General features: G+C 57.2%; 3 protein-coding genes across 10 annotated transcripts; 2 read left to right on the forward strand and 1 right to left on the reverse strand.

Moving 5' to 3' along the window:
- Positions 1–379: 379 nt before the first annotated feature.
- On the reverse strand, positions 380–842 carry HSPB9 (heat shock protein family B (small) member 9). Its single transcript, XM_030839814.1, is given in 2 exon segments — positions 380–755; positions 757–842. Coding segments are annotated over 2 exon segments (462 nt in total).
- Positions 843–2,143: 1,301 nt separating this feature from the next.
- On the forward strand, positions 2,144–10,343 carry KAT2A (lysine acetyltransferase 2A). Of its 4 annotated transcripts, none has more exons than XM_070044506.1 (18): positions 2,144–2,547; positions 2,687–2,810; positions 3,145–3,305; positions 3,393–3,482; positions 3,796–3,977; positions 4,068–4,259; positions 5,106–5,212; positions 5,408–5,518; positions 5,608–5,747; positions 5,842–6,050; positions 6,267–6,393; positions 8,265–8,375; positions 8,697–8,840; positions 9,096–9,210; positions 9,302–9,338; positions 9,421–9,484; positions 9,618–9,702; positions 9,801–10,343. In XM_070044506.1, exons 1-18 carry the CDS (start codon positions 2,209–2,211, stop codon positions 9,992–9,994), a joined length of 2,532 nt encoding a protein of 843 aa, XP_069900607.1. In that variant the 5' UTR covers positions 2,144–2,208; the 3' UTR covers positions 9,995–10,343. The 4 variants fall into 4 exon arrangements, with proteins under 4 accessions (XP_069900607.1, XP_069900608.1, XP_030696024.1 ...); XM_070044507.1 differs by having other exon boundaries at positions 5,611–5,747; XM_030840164.3 differs by having other exon boundaries at positions 2,147–2,547; positions 3,145–3,290; positions 9,801–10,342.
- Positions 10,344–10,442: 99 nt separating this feature from the next.
- Positions 10,443–20,302, forward strand: DHX58 (DExH-box helicase 58). 5 transcript variants are annotated; one of them, XM_030839823.3, is made up of 13 exons: positions 10,443–10,864; positions 11,402–11,570; positions 11,781–11,982; positions 12,366–12,556; positions 14,118–14,231; positions 14,827–14,953; positions 15,107–15,298; positions 15,975–16,237; positions 16,777–16,926; positions 17,019–17,180; positions 17,899–18,089; positions 19,362–19,458; positions 19,754–20,302. In XM_030839823.3, exons 2-13 carry the CDS (start codon positions 11,403–11,405, stop codon positions 19,937–19,939), a joined length of 2,043 nt encoding a protein of 680 aa, XP_030695683.1. In that variant the 5' UTR covers positions 10,443–10,864; position 11,402; the 3' UTR covers positions 19,940–20,302. The 5 variants fall into 5 exon arrangements, with proteins under 5 accessions (XP_030695683.1, XP_030695684.1, XP_069900647.1 ...); XM_030839824.3 differs by having other exon boundaries at positions 16,777–16,878; XM_030839822.2 differs by lacking the exon at positions 10,443–10,864 and adding an exon at positions 11,103–11,156.
- The last annotated feature ends 672 nt before the right edge of the window (positions 20,303–20,974 follow it).

Here is a 20,974-nt window from a genome sequence, read left to right on the forward strand (position 1 = left end):
CCTCTGGAACCTTGGACTGGTCATAAGGCCAAGACGGCAGCCCCACACTGGGTCCAAGCTGTCTGCTCCCTAGTCTCTGGGGGGCCCTCTGCTGGTTCTGGAGTCAAGTGATGCTGGGGCCCTTTTGGCCCTCTGCTGCTCCCTGCTGGTCCAAGCAGTGAGCTGAGCTGAGTAAAGCAACACTGCCCACTCTTCCCCCAGCTTCCCGGGGGCCAGATTTATCGTGGACCACCACCTTGAGGTGCCTTTCCTGCCCCTCTGGGCCCTCCACCTGGCCTCCCTCTACCTTTGTTCTACCTCCCCCTCTGACCCCAGCCCCAAGAAACGACCGCAGACTCTGAAGCTGTTGTGTTGCTCACTACGGTGGTGGTTTACTGGGTCAGGCTAGTTTGGAACCCTTCTTAGAGGCACGGCTCCTGAGTCTCGAGGCGGGTCCTGTTTGGGCTTCAGGGGAAGGCAGCACCCGGCACTGGCCACGGACGCACAGCTGGCCAGAGGGGGTCAGGCAGCAGGTCACGGCGGCGGGATCCAGGTCCGGTGGTAATGACATTTGCTGGTGCACCTTCTGCGCCACGCGGAAGCCGCTCCCATCCGGGTCACAGCCCTCCAGTCGCCGCTGGCCAGTCACCATCAGGCATCCGCCGTCCACTTGAACCACCAGCTCCTCAGGGGTGAAGCCGTGGGCATACATCTTCATCTGGAAGCCACCCCGTACAGCTGCCACATCTTCCGCGGGCTGCCGCACCGGCAGGGTGCACCTGGTTCTGTTCAGTAAAGGCCACGCTGGGACATCGGGACGCCGACCGGCTCCCGTTGGGGAGACTGCTACTGACCCGCTGCATCCGAGTGAGCAACTGCTGTTGAAGGGCGCGAGGCTCCGAATGCAGCCCTCGGCGCTGGGCCGGGGGGCGGACGCCGGGAGCGGGGGCCCGACGCCGGGAGCGGGGGCCCTCGTGGCCCCGCGTGGCTCCGCTCCTGCTCGCGCGACGCCTCCCCGCTCAGGGGGCTCCCTTGGCTTCCGGCGAGGTTGGCTTCCACAGAGTATGGGGTCAGCTGTGCACGTCCTACCTCCATGGGTCAGGTTGGCAGCCGCCCTGGCGTCCCCTGCTGCTGCTTTTATCTCGGATCCGGCCGCTTTCTCGGGCCCTTCCCCACCTTAGTCAGAGGGCCCGGCCGGGGCTGAGACCCAGCCGGATAGGCCAAATGGGGCTGGTGGCTCTCAAGCCCAACACTGGAGCTGTCACCAGTACGGAGCGGAGATGAGATTGAGCCGCCGGGCTCTTGCCCTTCTGAGAATCGGGCCTGGGTGGAAGGAGGACTGTCCCCTGAACAGAGCCATCAGTGTGACCGTGGGGTCATCCATTCTTGGAACGTCCTGCAGTTCTCTGACCACGCACAATCCTGCGACACATGGGGACTGGGAGGTGGAGGCGCCTTCCTGGTTTCCTTCATTCCATCCCGGGCCTACTGTGGCAGCTCAGAGCTGGGCTCTGGGACCACAATGATGAAGACTTGGGCCCTGCGTGGGAGGTGCCCACCGTGTGGGCGGGAGAGCCGTTCCGCCCTCCTCTGCCTCTACTCCCTCTCCACCTTGGGAGCCTTTTACCTGACCACGGCCATTACTGTGGCGCTCAGTGCTTATAAAATAAACCCTTTTTGTTGAAGTATAATGTACGCAGAGAAGAGTGCGCGAAGAGAACACACCCGTGTAACCACTTAACTGGTCAAGAAATAGAACTGCTGCTAAATCGCCACGCTGGGTGCAACTCTGTGTCCCGAGACGTGTGGGATAGGGCCAGGGTGGGGGCAGGAGGGAGATGCGCAAGAAGCCAACTCGACTCCAGGCCCCAGGCCTGCATTTTCACCCTTGGGCTTGGGAGGTGTTTCCCCAAACAGAAGCCTGTGTTCTGGGGTACTTCTCCTTGTCCCAAGAGCAGCAATCTTTACTATCTTGGAAGCCTTCAGTAGAGATTACAAGTGAGGAGGAGTCAATCTGGGGTGCTCGCTCGGGCCTCACTTGTCTGGCCAACATCAAGAGACAGGACAGAAAAGCCTGGAAGCTGGAGGCAAAGGGAGCGACCGTGAAAGACTACAATTCCCATCATGCTCCGGGGCATGGACGCCTGCGCACTGAACGCCGGTTGCCCATGCGGCCCTAGGGCTGGGAGCGCCGCGCCGCGCTGCGCCGCGCTCCGCTGCGGGGAGGCCATGACGGAACCTTCCCAGGCCTCGACCCCGGCCCCGGCCGCGCAGCCCCGTCCTCTTCAGTCCCCAGCCCCCGCCCCAACTCCGACTCCTACCCTCAGCCCGGCTTCGGCCCCGACTCCGGCTCCCACTCCGGCATCAGCCCCAGCCCCAGCTACAGCCCCAGCCGGGAGCACAGGGACCGGGGGGCCCGGGGTAGGAAGTGGGGGTACCGGGAGCGGGGGTGATCCGGCTCGACCTGGCCTGAGCCAGCAGCAGCGCGCCAGCCAGAGGAAGGCGCAAGTCCGGGGGCTGCCGCGCGCCAAGAAGCTTGAGAAGCTAGGGGTCTTCTCGGCTTGCAAGGTGGGGGCGGGGCCTGGGGTGAGAGGGGGCGGGGTTTGGGGCATCCTAGGACTTGGGTGGGAATGGGGGCAAAGTTCTGGCTGGGGAACGGCTTCTCACCCCGGGTTACAGGGTTATTGACTGATTCTTCTGCCTCCAGGCCAATGAAACCTGCAAGTGTAATGGCTGGAAAAACCCCAAGCCCCCCACTGCACCCCGCATGGACCTGCAGCAGCCAGCTGCCAACCTGAGCGAGCTGTGCCGCAGCTGTGAGCACCCCTTGGGTAAGGCAGGTAGTGCCCTTGGAGCTGGGGGTGGGGGTGGAGGTGCCGGGTCCTACTTGGACAGGATGACTTAACGCCACATAGTTGCATCTCTGAAAGACCGAAGATGCCTCCTAAAGAGGAATTGGTCTGGGAGCGTGTATGCCCCAGGGGAGGAGAAAGGAAATCTGCCAGCCAGAAGAGACAAGAGGCCACCCAGATAGGAGCGGTCGGTCTCGTTGCTGGTCACGCTGATTGGAGGGACTGAGGGTGTGTCTTGGCTGGCGATGAAAAGGAGTAGGAAGCCCTGTTGATTTTTTCTGTTTCTTTTCCCAACTGCCATTTATCCTTACAGCCGACCACGTGTCCCACCTGGAGAATGTGTCAGAGGATGAGATTAACCGACTCTTGGGGATGGTGGTGGACGTGGAGAATCTGTTCATGTCTGTTCACAAGGAGGAGGATACGGACACCAAGCAGGTCTATTTCTACCTCTTCAAGGTGAGCTTCTTCCAAGTGAGTGTGCGTGGGCGAAGGAGGGAGGCTGGGGGCCCTGCAGCTCTGTATTCCGCTGACCTCTACTCCTCCCTCCTCTTCTTCCAGCTCCTGCGGAAATGCATCCTGCAGATGACTCGGCCCGTGGTGGAGGGGTCCCTGGGCAGCCCCCCATTTGAGAAGCCTAATATTGAGCAGGTGGGATGAGGCAGGTGGTAAGAGGATTGGGGGCATCTTGGAGGAGTGGGGAGGCTGTGTTATCCATTCCACCACCCCCCCCCGCCGCCCAAGCTGAGAACAGGGGAGAGGTTCAGAGAAAGGAGGATGCTTTGGGCTAACCTCAGGTGGGCATGGAGGTGGGAGGGGATATAATTTCTCCTCACAGACAGCCCCAGAGCAAAAGCCGCAGAGAGCCCCCTGCCCTCAGGAAGCACCTACTTTTGAATAAGAAGGCCCTGCTGGCTGCCCACACCTCCTCCCGTTTTGTCCCCTACCTACCTCCCCTTCTCAGGGTGTGCTGAACTTTGTGCAGTACAAGTTTAGTCATCTGGCTCCCCGGGAGCGGCAGACAATGTTCGAGCTCTCGAAGATGTTCCTTCTCTGCCTTAACTACTGGAAGCTTGAGACGCCTGCCCAATTTCGGCAGAGGTCTCAGGCCGAGGACGTGGCTACCTACAAGGTCAATTATACCAGGTAGGTCCAGCCAGGGACAGCATGGGGGAGGCTTGTAGGCCCAGCCTGGGCTTTCATTTACCACCTCCCTGCTCCTCATCTGCTCTGCAGATGGCTCTGTTACTGCCACGTGCCCCAGAGCTGCGATAGCCTTCCCCGGTACGAGACTACTCACGTCTTTGGGCGGAGCCTTCTCCGCTCCATCTTCACTGTTACCCGGCGACAGCTGCTGGAGAAGTTCCGGGTGGAGAAGGACAAGCTGGTGCCCGAGAAGAGGACCCTCATCCTCACCCACTTCCCCAAGTAAGGCTTATTCTGGCCTGTCAGGATCCTGCACCACGTTCACATCCTCCCTGTGGTCCCCTGTTTTCCAGGAGGACTTCCTGGATTGGTCCTTCCTCTCACTCCATGAATCTTCTGGGATGGATCTGGGCCTCTACCTGGGAGACTTGCCCAAGGCCCAGATATAATTTGCTAGCTCCTTGCCTTTTCCTGTACTAGTCTGGGGATGACAGGTACATGGCCCGAGTGCTAACAGTGCCCACGCCCCTGGTAGACATGACTAACTGTTTCCCATGGGGTGTGGACGCAGCTCAGAATCCTTCTCACCACAGCACTCCTCAAGAGCTTACACTTGAGGTGAAACTGCTTTTCACCCCTGTCCTAGCCCTTCCTGTAAGATTTTTCTTTGTTCTGCCACACCATCTCTTCATTTTAAAGCTGGCTTACAGCCACCCAGTTCAAGAAGCCTTTCCCAACTAATGCAGGCCCTCATGTGCTTCTCTTGCCACCAGGTGGCAGTAAGAGGTGGCAGGAGAGGGTGGAATCACATTTTGATACTGAGGCCCAGGGTGACTGGGTGCCCCACCTGGCACACAGCACAGGATGGCTTTGGTTCAGACCCTGTCTCCCTGTGCTGTTCACCGTGGCATACTGGGCTTCTAGTCTCTGTTCTGGATCATCCTGTCCTCCTACCTTCAACGGGGGCTCCCAGAAGACAGGGAGCTGTGCCTCTTCCTCGTCTGAAGGCAGAGGCTGTCTCTGTCTCCCAGTTCCCTGAGGGCGGCCTCCAGGCCTTCCCGTGTCTGGCCCAGGCTGCTCCCTCGGTTGGAGGACAGAGCTGTGGGACAGACTCTACCCTCCCCCCAGATTCCTGTCTATGCTGGAGGAGGAGATCTACGGGGCAAACTCTCCAATCTGGGAGTCGGGCTTCACGATGCCACCCTCAGAGGGAACCCAGCTGGTGCCCCGGCCGGGTATGTGCCACACACAGTAGGCTTTCTGCTTGGCCCTCCTGGCTGACCTTAGCCCCGCAGTGGAGGAGGGGCTGCGAATGGCAGCAGTGGGGAAGTACAGGAGGGCTCAGCTGGGGGTGGGAAAGCCTGGATCCCTTAGAGGGACACACCAGCACCTTCAACCTCCATCCCCTGATTTTTTCGTCTCTCTCTCAGCTACAGTCAGCGCTGCGGTTGTTCCCAGCGCCCCCATCTTCAGTCCCACCATGGCTGGGGGCAGCAACAGCTCCTTGAGCCTGGATTCCGGAGGGGCTGAGCCCATGCCAGGTGGGTGCTTGACCCCTGACCTCTAGCCCTCATTCACCCCTCCCCCGGCCCCTCTTGCTGTCCCTGGGAGACTTTGCCAGCTTCCTCAGCAGGTGAGAAGAGGAAGCTCCCAGAGAGCCTGACCCTGGAGGATGCCAAACGGCTCCGTGTGATGGGCGACATCCCCATGGAGCTCGTCAATGAGGTCATGCTCACCATCACGGATCCCGCGGCCATGCTGGGGCCTGAGGTGGGCAGCCCAGCTTATGGGCCAGTTGTGCTGGGGGTGGGGTGGTGGCTCACCACCTGAGACCCCAGCTCAACACCCCTCCTCCGGTGCCCAGACGAGCTTGCTGTCGGCCAACGCCGCCCGGGATGAGACTGCCCGCCTGGAGGAGCGCCGCGGCATCATCGAGTTCCACGTCATCGGCAACTCGCTCACACCCAAGGCCAACCGGCGGGTGTTGCTGTGGCTCGTAGGGCTGCAGAACGTCTTCTCCCACCAGCTGCCACGCATGCCCAAGGAGTACATCGCCCGTCTCGTCTTTGACCCGTATGTCCCCAGGAGAGCCCAGCCCCAGGCCACCACACCCGGGCACCTCCTCCTTGGCCTCCCCACTGCTCCCCAGGCCTCCTCCTCCAACCCTGGGCGATTCTTGCTCCTTAGTTCCCAGCACCGTGTACAGCTCAGGCCTCCGGGGTGGTTGTGGGCTCCTGGGGAGCATTTGGGGGACAGGTAGGGCCTGTGACCTGACCCCTCTCCCCTCAGGAAGCACAAGACTCTGGCCTTGATCAAGGACGGGCGGGTCATTGGTGGGATCTGCTTCCGCATGTTTCCCACCCAGGGCTTCACGGAGATTGTTTTCTGCGCTGTCACCTCAAATGAGCAGGTCAAGGTGAGTCCATGCCCCTGGTCCCAGCTCCATCCCACCCCCTGCTTCTGCTCTGGACGAGGTCAGAGCAACACAATAGTGACACAGCTGCCCCCAACCCTTCTTTTAGGGGCCAGACAGTTCTTCACACCCCCACAAGGTGGCAGTTGTACTTTGATAACTGGATTAAGGAAACACTTGTTGACATATGGTACGCCAGAATCAGTAACACTTTTATTTTGTTTTCTTCTAGTTTTATTGAGATATAACTGACATGTAGGACTGTGTAAGTTTAAGGTGTACAGCCTGATGATTTGACTTACATACGTCGTGAAATGATGACCACAGTAAGTTTAGTGAACATCCGTTATCTCATATAGTTACAAAATTAAAGGAATAGGAAAAAAATGCTTTTTCTTTGTAATGAGAACTCTTCAGATTTACAGTAACACTTTTAAACGGACCTGTATTTCTTTCGTCACAAGAATGTTCACGTATGTCGGGGAGTTAACTTTTATAACAGCACCTGTGCTGGGTGATAGTCCTGGTTTCTGTCCTTTAACTGTTACAGTAGACCCACTAGTAAGGTCCAGGGTTGTCCTGTTTTATTTATTTATTTATTTATTTATTATAAATTTATTTTACTTATTTTATTTTTGGCTGTGTTGGGTCTTCGTTGGTGCGCGCGGGCTTTCTCTGGTTGCGGCGAGCGGCGGCTACTCTGCATTGTGGTGCGCGGGGTCCTCATTGCCGTGGCTTCCCTTATCGCGGAGCACGGGCTCTAGGCGTGCGGGCTTCAGTAGTTGTGGCGCACGGGCTTAGTTGCTCCATGGCATGTGGGATCTTCCCAGACCAGGGCTCGAACCCATGTCCCCTGCATTGGCAGGTGGATTCTTAACCACTGCACCATCAGGGAAGCCCAATTTTTTTGTTATTTATTTATTTTTTAATACTCTTTTTAAAAAATGTTTATTTATTTATTGTTTATTTGGCTGTGTCGGGTCTTAGTTGAAGCACGCAGGATCTTCGTTGTGGCATGTGAACTCTTAGTTGCGGCATGTGGGATCTAGTTCCCTGACCAGGGATCAAACCCGGGCCCCCTGCATTGGGAGCGTGGAGTCTTAGCCACTGGACCACCGGGCAAGTCCCTTGTCCTGTTTTGTTTTTATTTATTTACTTTGTAAAATGATGCAGCCACTTTATTTATTTTTGGCCTCGCTGTGCAGCTTGCAGGATTTTATTTCCCCGGGATCAAACCCGCGCCCTCTGCAGTGAAAGTTTGGGGTCCTGACCACTGGGCTGACAGACACTTCCACCGTTGTCCTGTTTTACATAACCCATATCTGCATGGTGCCTCTTTGGTCCTGACGTGTGTGGAAGACAGTCTCTTTGGGGTTCAGATATTGTGATGAGTGGGGCCCTTGTGATTCCCCCTCCCCTTTCCTCCAATTCTGAGGCCCAGGGACTGGGAACTAGCTGCCTGAGGACCACAGCCCCCTGGTTGGGTTTAGATGCAGGCCCTCCCTGCCATAGCTGGCCACCTGACTTGGACACATTTCCTAACGTAGCTGAGTTTCAGGTGTTTTTCTGTAAAATGGAGGTAACGATAGCTGTTTCATGGGTTAACTTGAGGATTACTCTGTAAAGAACCAAGCACCACACCTGTTCCAGAGTAAGCTCTTAGAAATCCAGCATCCTTCGCTTTTCTCCCCATAAACTCCCCTTCCTCTGCCAGTCGCCTTTCCTCCTACCTGACTTGGATCCCCTGGCTATTCCCACCTCCTTTCCAGTCTGCTCCCTCCTGTCCCTGCCCTCCCCTCCCTGCCCTCCTGAGACCTCTCTAGCCACAGGCCTGCCCCCTGCCCCCTGAAAAGCCCTGCCCCCTTCCCCTGCAGGGCTATGGGACTCACCTGATGAACCACCTGAAGGAGTATCACATCAAACACAACATTCTCTACTTCCTCACCTACGCCGACGAGTACGCCATTGGCTACTTCAAAAAGCAGGTGACCCTCACCTCACCCCGTTTGCCCACTGCCTGGGGACAGGGGTCATTCTGTCTCATCCCCAATGTGGATGGAGTAGGAGTCCTTCGTCTCCCCTGTTCCATCCCACACCTGCGGGGGAGTCCTTCACGCCTGTATTCCTCCCTCCTGCTGCTGCTCCAGGGAAGGATAGGGTTCTCTAGGGCAGTTGGGCAGGCTGGGGGAGCTGGGAGGTTCTGGGGGTGAGTCGGGGGATGGGTAGCCAGCCTGGAAACATGCCAGGGACAGATTCAGGTTGGAAAAGGCTTGCTGATGGATTGGCCGTAACTCTCCACGCCTTAGGGCTTCTCCAAGGACATCAAGGTGCCCAAGAGCCGCTACTTGGGCTACATTAAGGACTATGAGGGCGCGACACTGATGGAGTGTGAGCTGAACCCGCGAATTCCCTACACGGAGCTGTCCCACATCATCAAGAAGCAGAAGGAGGTGTGTGTGCATGTGTGTGCGTGTACTCGCACACACACGCACGTCTCCATGGGGCTTTTCATGAACGTGCACTTGAGGGTGAACACGTGTGGATGTGTACCACGTGTACACGCATGTGCGCACGCACATGAAGAAGGATGGGCCAGGGTCTTGGTTCTTGCTCTGCCTCTTAGGGGAAATTAGGGGGGCCTGACTGTGGCCTGGGAGGGTGGTTGCTGGAGCTGGGTTGGCCCCTCAGACCCTTCCTTCCCTCAGATCATCAAGAAGCTGATTGAGCGCAAACAGGCACAGATCCGAAAGGTCTACCCCGGGCTCAGTTGCTTCAAGGAGGGTGTGAGGCAGATCCCTGTGGAGAGCGTCCCCGGCATTCGTGAGCAGGGGTCTTGGCTGGGGAGGGGGTGTACTGCTTGGGGTGTAGACAGGCATTCTTAGGGGTGTTCTCCCCACTCCCCACTTTGCAGGAGAGACGGGCTGGAAGCCGCTGGGGAAGGAGAAGGGGTGAGTGTTGTGTGGAGGGAAGGGAGGAAGGAGGGGGAGGCAGAGGGCCCAGGAGCCTCAGACTCGGCCTCTCTTGCCCCAGGAAGGAGCTGAAGGACCCAGACCAGCTCTACACGACCCTCAAAAACCTGCTGGCCCAGATCAAGGTCGGGAGACCAGGCTCCCTTCTGGGGGTCCCTGTGCCAATGGCTGCGGCTTTCTGACCCAGGGTGGGGGGTGGCTGTCTCGAGCTGGGTGGGGGCACAGTGGGCCTGGCCTCAGCCCGGCTCTCCTCTGCAGTCCCACCCCAGTGCCTGGCCCTTCATGGAGCCCGTGAAGAAGTCGGAGGCCCCAGACTACTACGAGGTCATCCGCTTCCCCATCGGTGAGGACCCCCCGTTCCAACTCCTTCCTCCCACACCTGCTCCGGCTCCCTGGGCCGTGCAGCCTCTGAAAACAGTGCCCTTCTCTCCTGCTGCCCAGACCTGAAGACCATGACGGAGAGGCTGCGCAGCCGCTACTATGTGACCCGGAAGCTCTTTGTAGCTGACCTGCAGCGGGTCATCGCTAACTGCCGCGAGTACAACCCCCCGGACAGCGAGTACTGCCGCTGCGCCAGCGCCCTGGAGAAGTTCTTTTACTTCAAGCTCAAGGAGGGCGGGCTCATTGACAAGTAGTCTGGCTTTGGACCTCGGCCTCAACCTGGAATGCCTCCACCTCGGCTTCTGATCTAATCCCTGGGGTGCCCTTGTGCCCGGGTCTGCCTCAGTTTGAGACACTCCAGCCAGGGGCCCTGCAGCCCCTGATCCTGCAGCCGTTTCAGGGCCCTGGGACACCCCCAAGCCTGCAGCTCTGTCCCACCCTTCATTGTGTCTGACCTTGGGAAGGGGTCTCTCAGGTCTGGGGTTCAGCCCCTCTAAGAGTGGCTGGTGGCCAGAGGATGAACCCTGTCCAGCCCTGGTGGCCCCCAGTCCTGCCTGATCCCCCCTTCTCCCCACCCCCACCCCAACACACACACACACACACACACACACACACACACACACACACTCCCTCTCTCTCTCTCTCTCTCTCTCTCTCTCTCTCTCTCTCTCTCTCTCTCTCTCTCTCCCCCTCCCTCTCTCTCTCTCTCTCTCTCTCTCTCTCTCTCTCTCTCTCTCTCTGTCACTGTTTCCTCAAGGGCAGGATTGCCAACTTTAGCTTGAGTGAGGGGGCTTCAGGGGTTGGAATTTCAACCTGGACTGGAGGGGCCGTGCCTCACCCTGCACTGTTCTGTTTGTCCCCCAGGGGTGGGGGGCATGGGGACCATTCATTTCCTGGCATTAATCCCTTGGAGGGAACAATAAAGTTTTGGGGTTTTTATTCTCAGTGTGATTGTTTCTTCAGTAGAATCCTGGCCTTAGCAGACTGACCCTGTTCCGCCAATACTGCCTGCAGGCTGGGGCTGTTCTTCTCAGCAAGCCTCATGCCTGTCCCGCGCCCCCGGGGCGATGGGGCTTGCCCGGCTGCAGCCCCCCACTTCTCCCTGCTGTCTGCTCCTGGTCCAGGTGAAGACTCCACTCCTGGGGGAGGGGCTAGCAGGACCCAGGAGGAAAGAGAGGGTGCCTTGCTGTCAGCAGCACTTCTCCCCCTCCCTCCACCCCTCACCCTCTCACTCCCCCCTCACCCACCATAGCCCCCCACCCGGGCCCCCTGGAGCGCACAAAGCTTTTTCTGTGGGGCAGCGAAGGGAGATTCCTAGGTTGATCTCTGCAGTGCTGGCTCCTCCCCTCAGTTTCAGTTTCCATTTCCTGCTCAGCGGAGCCCAGCAGCATCTGGGCTAAGCCGGCAGGGCTGCAGGTGAGACCCGGGCTGGCACGGGGCAAGTGTGGTCTGTGGTACTCAGCCTTTCCCCTGCCCAGATCGGTTTCCGGTAGGTCCCACCGTTGCCCTGCCCCCTTCTCCCTCAAGCTGGATGGAGTCCGGGGCACAGGGAGTTCCCTACGCAAGACTGAGCTGGCCAGGAGTGGAGAGTGGCTCTGAGGGGTGCCGGGCCTGGGAGGGAGCCAGGAGGAACAGTGGTCTGAGCTCCCTGCCATTTCCAGAATGGAGCTGCGACCCTACCAGTGGGAGGTGATCATGCCTGCCCTGGAGGGCAAGAATATCATCATTTGGCTGCCCACGGGCTCCGGGAAGACCAGGGCAGCTGCTTATTTGGCCAAGAGGCATCTAGAGACTGTAGACGGAGCCAAGGTGGTTGTGTTGGTCAACAGGGTGAGTGTCCTGCCCTCCCCCCAGCGGCGTCTCAACTCCTCGGGTGCCTCTCAGGACCCTCCGGAACTCCAAAGCGGCTGTGACCGTCTCTAAGCTCACCTGTCTTTTCACCCATTCCAGAACTCAGCCATGTCCTGGGGGTCACCTTACTCCCCCTATTCCCCAGGCCCTGATCCAGCTTCCTCTCCCCATCTCATTCTCCACCCCCAGGTGCACCTGGTGACCCAGCATTGTGAGGAGTTCAGCCGCATGCTGGGCGAACGCTGGACCATTACAACACTGAGTGGGGACATGGGGCCACGAGCTGGCTTTGGCCACGTGGCCCAGAGGCACGACCTGCTCATCTGCACAGCTGAGCTGCTGCAGAAGGCACTGACCAGCCTGGAGGAGGGGGAGCATGTGGAGCTCAACGGTGAGGACTGGGGGCAGGGGGAAAGGGTGCACCCCTGAGGCCCCCTGCCTGCCAACCCCAGGGTTCCTGTTCTAGTAAAGGTGTTGGGACATTTCATGGGATGAGGCGTTCCCCATTCACCAAACCCCAGCATACACCCCAGTAGAAACAGACCTGGCTAGAGTGCAGGGTCTTGGGCAAGTACCTTCCCCCAGCTGAGCCTCAGTTTACTAACCTGTAAAATGGAGGTAAATCGGCCCTGCCTGGTCCATTCTCTGGGGCCTAGCTGCAAGCCGTGAAGGGAGGAAGGAATTCTCAGATGAGTTGTGGGGACTACATGAAACAGCTTATGGGAGGAAGGGCTTTGCAAACTTAGGTAATAACCTTCTCTTGTGTGGCTCCAGCCTTCTCCCTGCTGGTGGTGGATGAGTGTCACCACACTCACAAAGACACCGTCTACAACGTCATCCTGAGCCGGTACCTGGAGCTTAAACTCCGGAGGACCCGGCCGCTGCCGCAGGTGCTGGGTCTCACAGCCTCGCCAGGCACTGGCGGGGCCTCCACGCTCAATGGGGCCATTGACCACGTCCTGCAGGTCAGCTTGGCCCCTGTGACCCTCCCACCAGAAACCTCCCTAACCTGTCCTGCCTTACGCCATGCCCATCAGCCCTCTCCAGACTCCCCCAGGCAGGGTTCAAGCCACTTCCCCACCTAAGCCCCAGCCTCGAATGACTTCTTGTCGCACTTATTCTATCTCCCAAGTCCACTCTGGCTTACAAAGTCCCACGTGACCTAGGCCTTGCCTACCTCCCACCCTCATTTCCTGCGCCCTTCCCCTCACTCCCACTATTCTGGCCTTCTCTCTGTATCTTGAGCACGGCAGGCTTGTCGTGTCTCAGGACCTTTGCACTTGCCATTTCTTCTGCCCTGAATGCCTTTACCCTGCACTTTACTTGTCAGGCTCTTTCTTGTCATTCAGGGAGCAGCTTAAATGTCACGTCTTCAGAGTTTTCCCTGATCATCACTGCACTCTTTTTTTTTTTTAATTATTTATTTAATTATTTATTTTTGGCTGCGTTGGGTCTTCATTGGTGCGCATGGGCTTTCTCTAGTTCCGGTGAGCGAGGGCTACTCTTCGTTGCGGTGCGCGGGCTTCTCTTTGCAGTGGCTTCTCTTGTTGCGGAGCACGGGCTCTAGGCGCACGGACTTCAGTAGTTGTGGCACGCAGGCTCAGTAGTTGTGATGCATAGGCTTAGTTGCTCTGCGGCAACTAGTGGGATCTTCCTGGACCAGGGATCGAACCTGTGTCCCCTGCATTGGCAGGCGGATTCTTAACCACAACGCCACCAGGGAAGTCCCACTGCACTCTTTCATATCATCCAGTTTTATTTTTTCAGAGCTAGTTAACACTACGTGAAATTCTCTCATTCTATTACTCTTTTTTTTTTAATTTTTTTTTTTTTTTTGCTGTATGCGAGCCTCTCACTGTCATGGCCTCTCCTGTTGCAGAGCACAGGCTCTGGACGCGCAGGCTCAGCAGCCATGGCTCACGGGCCTAGCTGCTCCGTGGCATGTGGGATCCTCCCAGACTGGGGCACGAACCCGCGTCCCCTGCATCGGCAGGTGGACTCTCAACCACGGTGCCACCAGGGAAGCCCTTAAATTTTAATTTATTTATTTGGCTGTGTCAGGTCTTAGCTGCGGCACACGGGATCTTCGCTGCGGCATGCGGGATCTTTCATTGCAATGGGCAGGCTTGTCTCTAGTTTTGGGGCACGGGCTCCAGAGCACGCGGGCTCAGTAGTTGTGACGTGCAGGCTTAACTGCCCCGCGGCATGTGGGATCTTAGTTGTGGGGCCAGGGATCGAACCCGTGTCCCCTGCACTGGAAGGCGGATTCTTAACCACTGGACCACCAGGGAAGTCCCTCATTCTGTTACTCTTGTTTATCACCTGTCTCCCCAACTCCAATGTAAGATGCTCTGTATCCCTGGTAACTAGAACAGCACTGGGCATAGAGAAGGAGGTCAATAGCTATTTGTTGAATACATGAGTCTCCACTCCCAATGGCCCTGCCTCAGCCCATCCTGCCCCAAAGCTCTGCCCATTGTCCCCACAGAACCCCCCATTCCAGTGAACCCCTCTCTGTTGCCCCAGCTCTGTGCCAACCTGGACACGTGGCGCATCATGTCATCCCGGGACTACAGCTCCCAGCTGCAGCACAGCCGCCAGCCCTGCAAACAGTACGACCTCTGCCACAGACGCACCCAGGTGCGTGGGGGGCGGGCCGTGGCAAGGGGTGGGGTCTGGTGTGAAGTTAGAGCACCTGGGGTTGAGCTCTGACTCCACCCTCACTAGCTCTGTGGTTTCAGGTTATTTGCTTTTGTCTCAGCCTCCATTTCCCCTTTTTGTGAAATGGGGCAGATACAGCCCATGCCCTCAGCCTGCTGTTTCGTTGGACTCAGATGCCACCGTGGGCATCTCTCAAAACCCTGGGCACGCTTTGCAAACCGTAAAGCTGGGCCACTTTGTGCTGAGGCTGTTCCAAGCTCTCTCCTGCGGTGCAGACACTGTCTGGTGTCTGCTATGACAGGGCTGGACAAGGACTAGACATCACTGTGCTCAGGCCAGAAGTCAAGGATTCCGACGTAGCAGGAGCGGGGGCGGGGGTGCAGGACCCCGACCTCTGCCTCCAGCCAGGACTCCTTTCACACCCCAGCCGGCCTCCCTGGGGGGCTCCCTCCTGTCCAGCTCCGATGTGCCGGCAGTAGCGGCGCAGCTTCACCCGGAGATCAGCGTCCCCTCTGGGTGCCCATTCCCCCGATGTGCGTGGGAAACCCCTCACACCCTCACTCTTCTTGTCCAGGATCCGTTTGGCGACATGCTGAAGGAGCTCATGGACCAAATCCACGACCATCTGGAGATGCCCGAGTTGAGACGGGACTTCGGGACGCAGACCTACGAGCAACAAGTGGTGGAGCTGAGCCGGGATGGTGCGAGGGGCGGTTCTAGGGAAGGGGTGTGCGGCCGGGACGGGCCGGGGCGGGGCCAGCCTGGGCGGAGCCTTTCGGGGGCCGTAGTCTAGGCGGAAGTGGGCCCTGGAGGGGCGTGGCCACTCAGGCCCTGCGAACCCTGCCCTCCCTCAGCGGCTGAGGCGGGGCTCCAGGAGCGGCGGGTGTACGCGCTTCACCTGCGTCGCTACAACGACGCACTGCTCATCCACGACACGGTCCGTGCGGTGGATGCCCTGGCCACTCTGCAGGATTTCTACGACAGGGAGCGCACCACTAAGACGCAGATCCTGCGTGCCGAGCGCTGGCTGCTGGCGCTGTTTGATGGTGAGGCTCGCAACTGAACGGAAGGTCAGAGGCCAGCCAGGACGCAGGTGCCAACGTGGGTGGGGAAGGTGCCAACGAGGGTACTGGGGCCCGAATTTTCTAACCAAAAGTCAAGGCCGTGGATATGACAAAAGATAATATGCCCTCATTTGTGAAGGTTTGCATAGATATAAAAACGAATTCATGTTTTTGACAGAGATTTTTAAAAAACCATTTAATTGGGACGGTCCTTGAAGGTTTGGGATGTGTGGTACCTTTAAACTGGGAAAGTGAGGTGGTCAGAGGATGAAATGTAAGGCTAGAGGAGGCCTCAGCACAGGCTGGAGGGCAGGGATCTTTCTGAAGAGACCTGAGTTGAGTCAGACCCCAGGAGCAAAGATTAGCATGAAAATGTCCAGGGTCATCCTGGTAGCTGGGTTGAAGAGGGGTACTGGATGAGGTGTGTGAGCAAAGGATTCTACACTGTAGGCCCCCGACCTAAGGCTGGGCAGGCAGAGGGTATCTTTAAATGTGCTTTTGGTGCTGTTCAGGGGAATTAGGCAGGAGCAGGTGTCGTCAGGCACCCCCGGACCCCAAACTCCTGTAATCTTACCCCCATGAGTCCCCCACGCCCAACCCACGCCTTGCCCACCTCCAGACCTGAGTCCTGCGCTTCTGCTTTGGGCTTTTCTGGCAGACCACAAGAATAAGCTGGCCCACCTGGCAACTCGTGGCCCAGAGAACCCGAAACTGGAGGTGCTGGAAGAGATCCTGCAGAAGCAGTTCAGGAGCCCTGACAGCCCCCAGGGCATCATCTTCACCCGGACCCGCCAGAGTGCTCACTCCCTCCTGCTCTGGCTCCAGCAGCAGCCAGGCCTGCAGACAGTGGCCATCAGGCCCCAGCTGTTGATTGGGGCTGGGAACAGCAGCCAGAGCGCTCAGATGATCCCGATGACCCAGGTGTGGGTTCTGGGGAAAGGCGCTGAGGGTGGGGCTTCCCTAGTGGAGAAAGGGAAGGGACAGGATCTTCAGCACAGAGCAATGGGGGACTGATTAGCTCCAGGCAGAGGGCAGAGAGCTGGGGGGAAGAGGTAGACACTGAGATCCCCAGTGTCGAAGGTTCCCCCAACCTGGAGATCTCTGGGGGAAGAGAGGCAGAGGCTTGGGGATCTGCAGGGAGAGGCGAGTGATGTCCTCAGGACAGGGAATCAGGGGTCTGGGGTCCCTTGCATGAGAAGAATAGGTCCATGAGAGCTCCTAGAGTAGAGGGGCAGGGACCTTTAGGGACTCCTAAGGGAGACGGGGGTTAGACGGGTACCTGGGAAGATGAGCAAGGTCCTGGGGCTACTTGAAGATAGAGGTGGGGACGCAGGGTTCCTAGGGAAAGGGGACAAGATTGTGAGTAAAAGGGCTAAACCAGGAGAGGCTGGGCTGGCAGGAAGATAGGCCTCAACCTACCTCATTTACCATCCTCTTTCTCCTCCCCCACTTCCCCCCAGAGGGACCAGCAGGAAGTGATCCAGAAGTTCCGGACTGGTACCCTGAACCTCCTGGTGGCTACGAGTGTGGCAGAGGAGGGGCTGGACATCCCCCAGTGCAAGGTGGTGGTGCGCTATGGGCTCCTGACCAATGAGATCTCCATGGTCCAGGTGCCCAGAGCATCCCTCCCCGAAACAGCCCTCAAAGGATGCTGTGTGGGACCCCAGCCCCACTCAGGCCCCTCTGTTTTCTCTTTTCCCAGGCAAGGGGCCGTGCCCGGGCCAGCCAAAGTGTATACTCATTTGTGGCGGCCCAAGGTAGTCGGGAGCTGAAGCGAGAGCTGACCAATGAGGCGCTAGAGACGCTGATGGAACGGGCAGTAGCTGCTGTGCAGGAGATGGACCGGGCCAAGTACCAGGACAAGGTTTGTGGGCAGCCTGAGTACCCTACGGGGAAGGGGACTGAAGACACTCTGCCTAGAAGGTCTCTGACTGCCACACACATACACTCCCCTGGTCCCCCTTCCTCTGGGGGCTAGCCTGGCCCACCTGGGGAAGATCTGAATGAAGGGAAAGGTAGAGGCTGGGGATGGGGCTTCCAGGGAAGGCAATGGCTGTTCTCCAGAATGCCTTGGCAACAGGCCTTATCCAGGGCTTTGAATTTATCCTCATCACCAAATATTTTGTGTATCTGTGAGAGCCGCCTTACAGCCCTTCTGGAACCAGGCAGCAGGGAAACAAACAGACACATCCACAAAATAAGCCCAGAACCAGGGCTTAAGTCAGTTCCCCTGAGGCAGGGTCACTATCGTCCAGCCTTGTTCAGGATGGTCCCTATTTACTCCTGTTGTCCCAGCATAATTATTAATGATGCCCCATGTTAGATTAAAAGAAGCCACTTTGCACAAAATCCTCCAAAGAGGGAGTAAAGATTCAGCAAAAAGACTTGCCTTCCTCTCATATTTTTTTCCACCCCATATTTTTTTCCACAGAGCTGCTTCTAAAAAGTCCAGGGATGGTTGAGGAAGTCCCTTCTGGGTGCTAATAATCTGAGGTCTTTGGGAGCCCTTTGTCCCCCTGGGAGCATTCCTGGGGTCAGGTCTCTCAGGCCCCAACCATGCCCCATGTCCCCTCCCACCCCAGATCCAGGCTCTGCAGTGGGCAGCCTTGGTCAAGCGGAAGGCCCAGGCGGCCCAGCGGGAGAGTCACCAGCACAAGTTCCTGCCAGAGCACGTGCGGCTCCTCTGTGTCAACTGCACGGTGCCCGTGGGCTATGGGAGTGACCTACGGAGGGTGGAGGGTACCCACCACGTCAATGTGAACCCCAACTTCTTGTGAGAACTGTAGAAGGGGCTGTCGGGATGGGAGGCGGGGAGAGAAGAAGGGTATGATGGGAGATGGAGAATCCCTCCCATCCAGACAGTGCTTTGAGGGTTTGGAAGGTTAAAGAGCATTTTAACAACTACCAAGTATGCGTTTTCACGGTAGTCTGAGTAGACAGGTCTTATCATCACCCCACTTTACAGGTGAGGAAACAGAGGCTCAGGCTAAGTGACTTGCCCAAGCTCCCACAGCCCCTATGTGGTTGAGCAAGAGCTGGAATTCAGGACGCCAAATGCTGAGGGGCCACAGACTGGCCCCCTGGTCCTACCTACTTTGTTTTTTAATATTTATTTATTTTTGGCTGCATTGGGTCTTAGTTGCGGCACTCAGGATCTTTCGCTGCAGTGTGTGGGTTCTTCGTTGTGGCGCGCGGGCTTCTCTCTAGTTGTGGCACGTGGGCTCATTAGCTGCAGCACATGGGCTCTGTAGTTGAGGCGCACGGGCTCAGTAGTTACGGCACCTGGGCCTAATTGCCCCGCAGCATGTGGGATCTTGGTTCCCCAACCAGGTGGTCCTACCTACTTTGAAGACATCAAGAGGGGCTAGTTGTCCCTGAGCCATCCCCTCATCTTCCACCCTCTAGAGGGTAAACTTTCCCTATCCTCCATCCCTTCATTATTTATTAGGTACCTGCTATGCCAAGGATCTTCACACAGGTTCTCTCATTTGAGGAGGTAGCATTTCAACTAGGACTTGTCTTGAAGGATGCACTGGGTTGGAATGTGAGATGAGGAGAGGCAGGGATGATGCAACGGGAATAATTCTGGTTGACTTGAGTGGAAGAGATGGTGAAGGATGAGATTCTGAAGGAACACAGACCGGCCTGTGGAGGACCTTGAAGGCCGGGCTTGAAAGTTCAGCCTTTGTCCTGTAGGCGATGAGGAGTCTTGGAGGGATTTTGTGCAAGGGAATGTCAGGGTCAGATGTACATTTGTAGAGGGTCACTCTGACAGTTGGTGGAAGGATGATGTGGGGTTGAGAGTAAGGATGGAATGGGATGGAAGGACGGGGCAGGGAGAGCTGTTGGGGGACTGTTGAAATCATCCAGGTGGGTAGTGCTGAGGTCTGAGCGTGGCAGAAGAAGGTGCCGTGAAGGCAGCCTCTCGACAGGCAGGAAGGCCCAAGGCCCAGGCGCAGGCTCGGCAGGCAGGAGGGCATGAGATCTGGGGCTGGGGTTGGGGGTGTGGTCCATGAGGGCTGTGGCCACGCCCATTCTTCTCCAGGATCTACTACAACGTCTCCCAGGAGCCTGTGGTCATCAACAGAGTCTTCAAGGACTGGAGGCCTGGAGGTGTCATTAGCTGCAGGAACTGTGGGGAGGTAAGTGCTGGGGCCGTGGCCCTTAGCACGTCTTGAGAAGTCCTCGGTCTGAGAGAGGAAGCCCAGCCTCTGCCATCAGGGTGCCCTCACTGGGATGGGGGAGGCAGCCCTGCCCCAGGAGCTCCCAATCTGAGGAGTTCCACCCCTGTCTTAGGGAGCCCACAGTGTGATGGGGGAGATGGCTCTCAGGCTGAGGTGGGAGACATAGGCCCAGCATTCATGAACTCCGACCTGAGGAGAGAAGCCCAGTCTGAGGACAGAGGTGCAGACCTGGTCATCTCTGTCCCACCCACAGGGCTGGGGTCTGCAGATGAACTACAAGTCAGTAAAGCTGCCAGTACTCAAAGTCCGTAGCTTGCTGCTGGAGACACCGCAAGGGCGGGTCCAGTCCAAGAAGTGGTCCCGCGTGCCCTTCACCGTGCCTGACTTTGACTACGTGCAGCACTGTGCCCAGAGCCTGGCAGACTTCTCCCTGGACTGACCATCTTGTCCCTGCAGTGCCTGCTGTAGCCTGCAGGGGGCAGGAGAATCCACAGCAGCCACCATCTCCTGGGCAGAGCCTGGGTCCAGCCCCTCCCTCCCGAGTCACCAGCTCCAGGCTCCCGGCTGACCAGCCACAGAGGAACCCTGGGCACCCAGGCTGGCTTGGACTCCCACACTGAGGAAGCAGCTGGAGAGCCACAGCTCATCCCAGACCCCCCTTACACGTACACAGACACCTTCGTATGCAATGGCTGGAGCTGGTGGGGGGAAACTGAGGCAGAGGCCCCACTGTACTAGGCATCGCCAGTTTCCCTTGGCTTCAACATTCCTTCCCTGCCAAGGCCACTTGTAGGCTTTGAGATTCTCCATAAATTAAAAATAAAGAAATAGAACTCATGTAGAAAGTGGGTGGTATTTTTAAAACAGATGTGTTGAGGTATAATTGACATAACTGTCCATATTTATGGTGTGCAATTTGATAAGTTTAACGTATGTATGCGCTTCCACAATCAAGATAATGAACATCACCATCACCCTCAAAACTTCCTTGCTCCCAATGTAATCCTCTTCCCCTTCCCCATCCACCAATCTGCTTTGTGCTGTATTTCTCTCTTTTTTTTTAGTTAGTTTTGTTTTAATTAATTAATTTATGTTTTGGCTGTGTCAGGTCTTGGTTACGGCATGCAGGTTTCTTTCTAGTTGTGGCACGTGGGCTTCTCTCTAGTTGTGGCTTAACTGCCCGTGACGCGTGGGATCTTAGTTCCCCGACCAGAGATCGAACCTGCGTCCCCTGCATTGGAAGGCAGATTCTTAACCAGTGGACCACCAGGGAAGTCCCTGTGCTGTATTTCTAATGTTCAAAGCTTTTTAAAAAAAAATTTTTTTTAACACCCCTCTTTATGGCTATCATGTAACCTTGATTTGGAGAGAGCATCAAAAGTCTAAATTTGAGAGCCACTGAGAATGTGAGGCCTTTCTGCCTCCTCCACCCCATAATAGGCTCATACCCCAGTGCCCCCCTCTCCATCCTCTC

Source organism: Globicephala melas, chromosome 20 (assembly GCF_963455315.2).
Source record: "Globicephala melas chromosome 20, mGloMel1.2, whole genome shotgun sequence".
NCBI lineage: Eukaryota > Metazoa > Chordata > Mammalia > Artiodactyla > Delphinidae > Globicephala > Globicephala melas.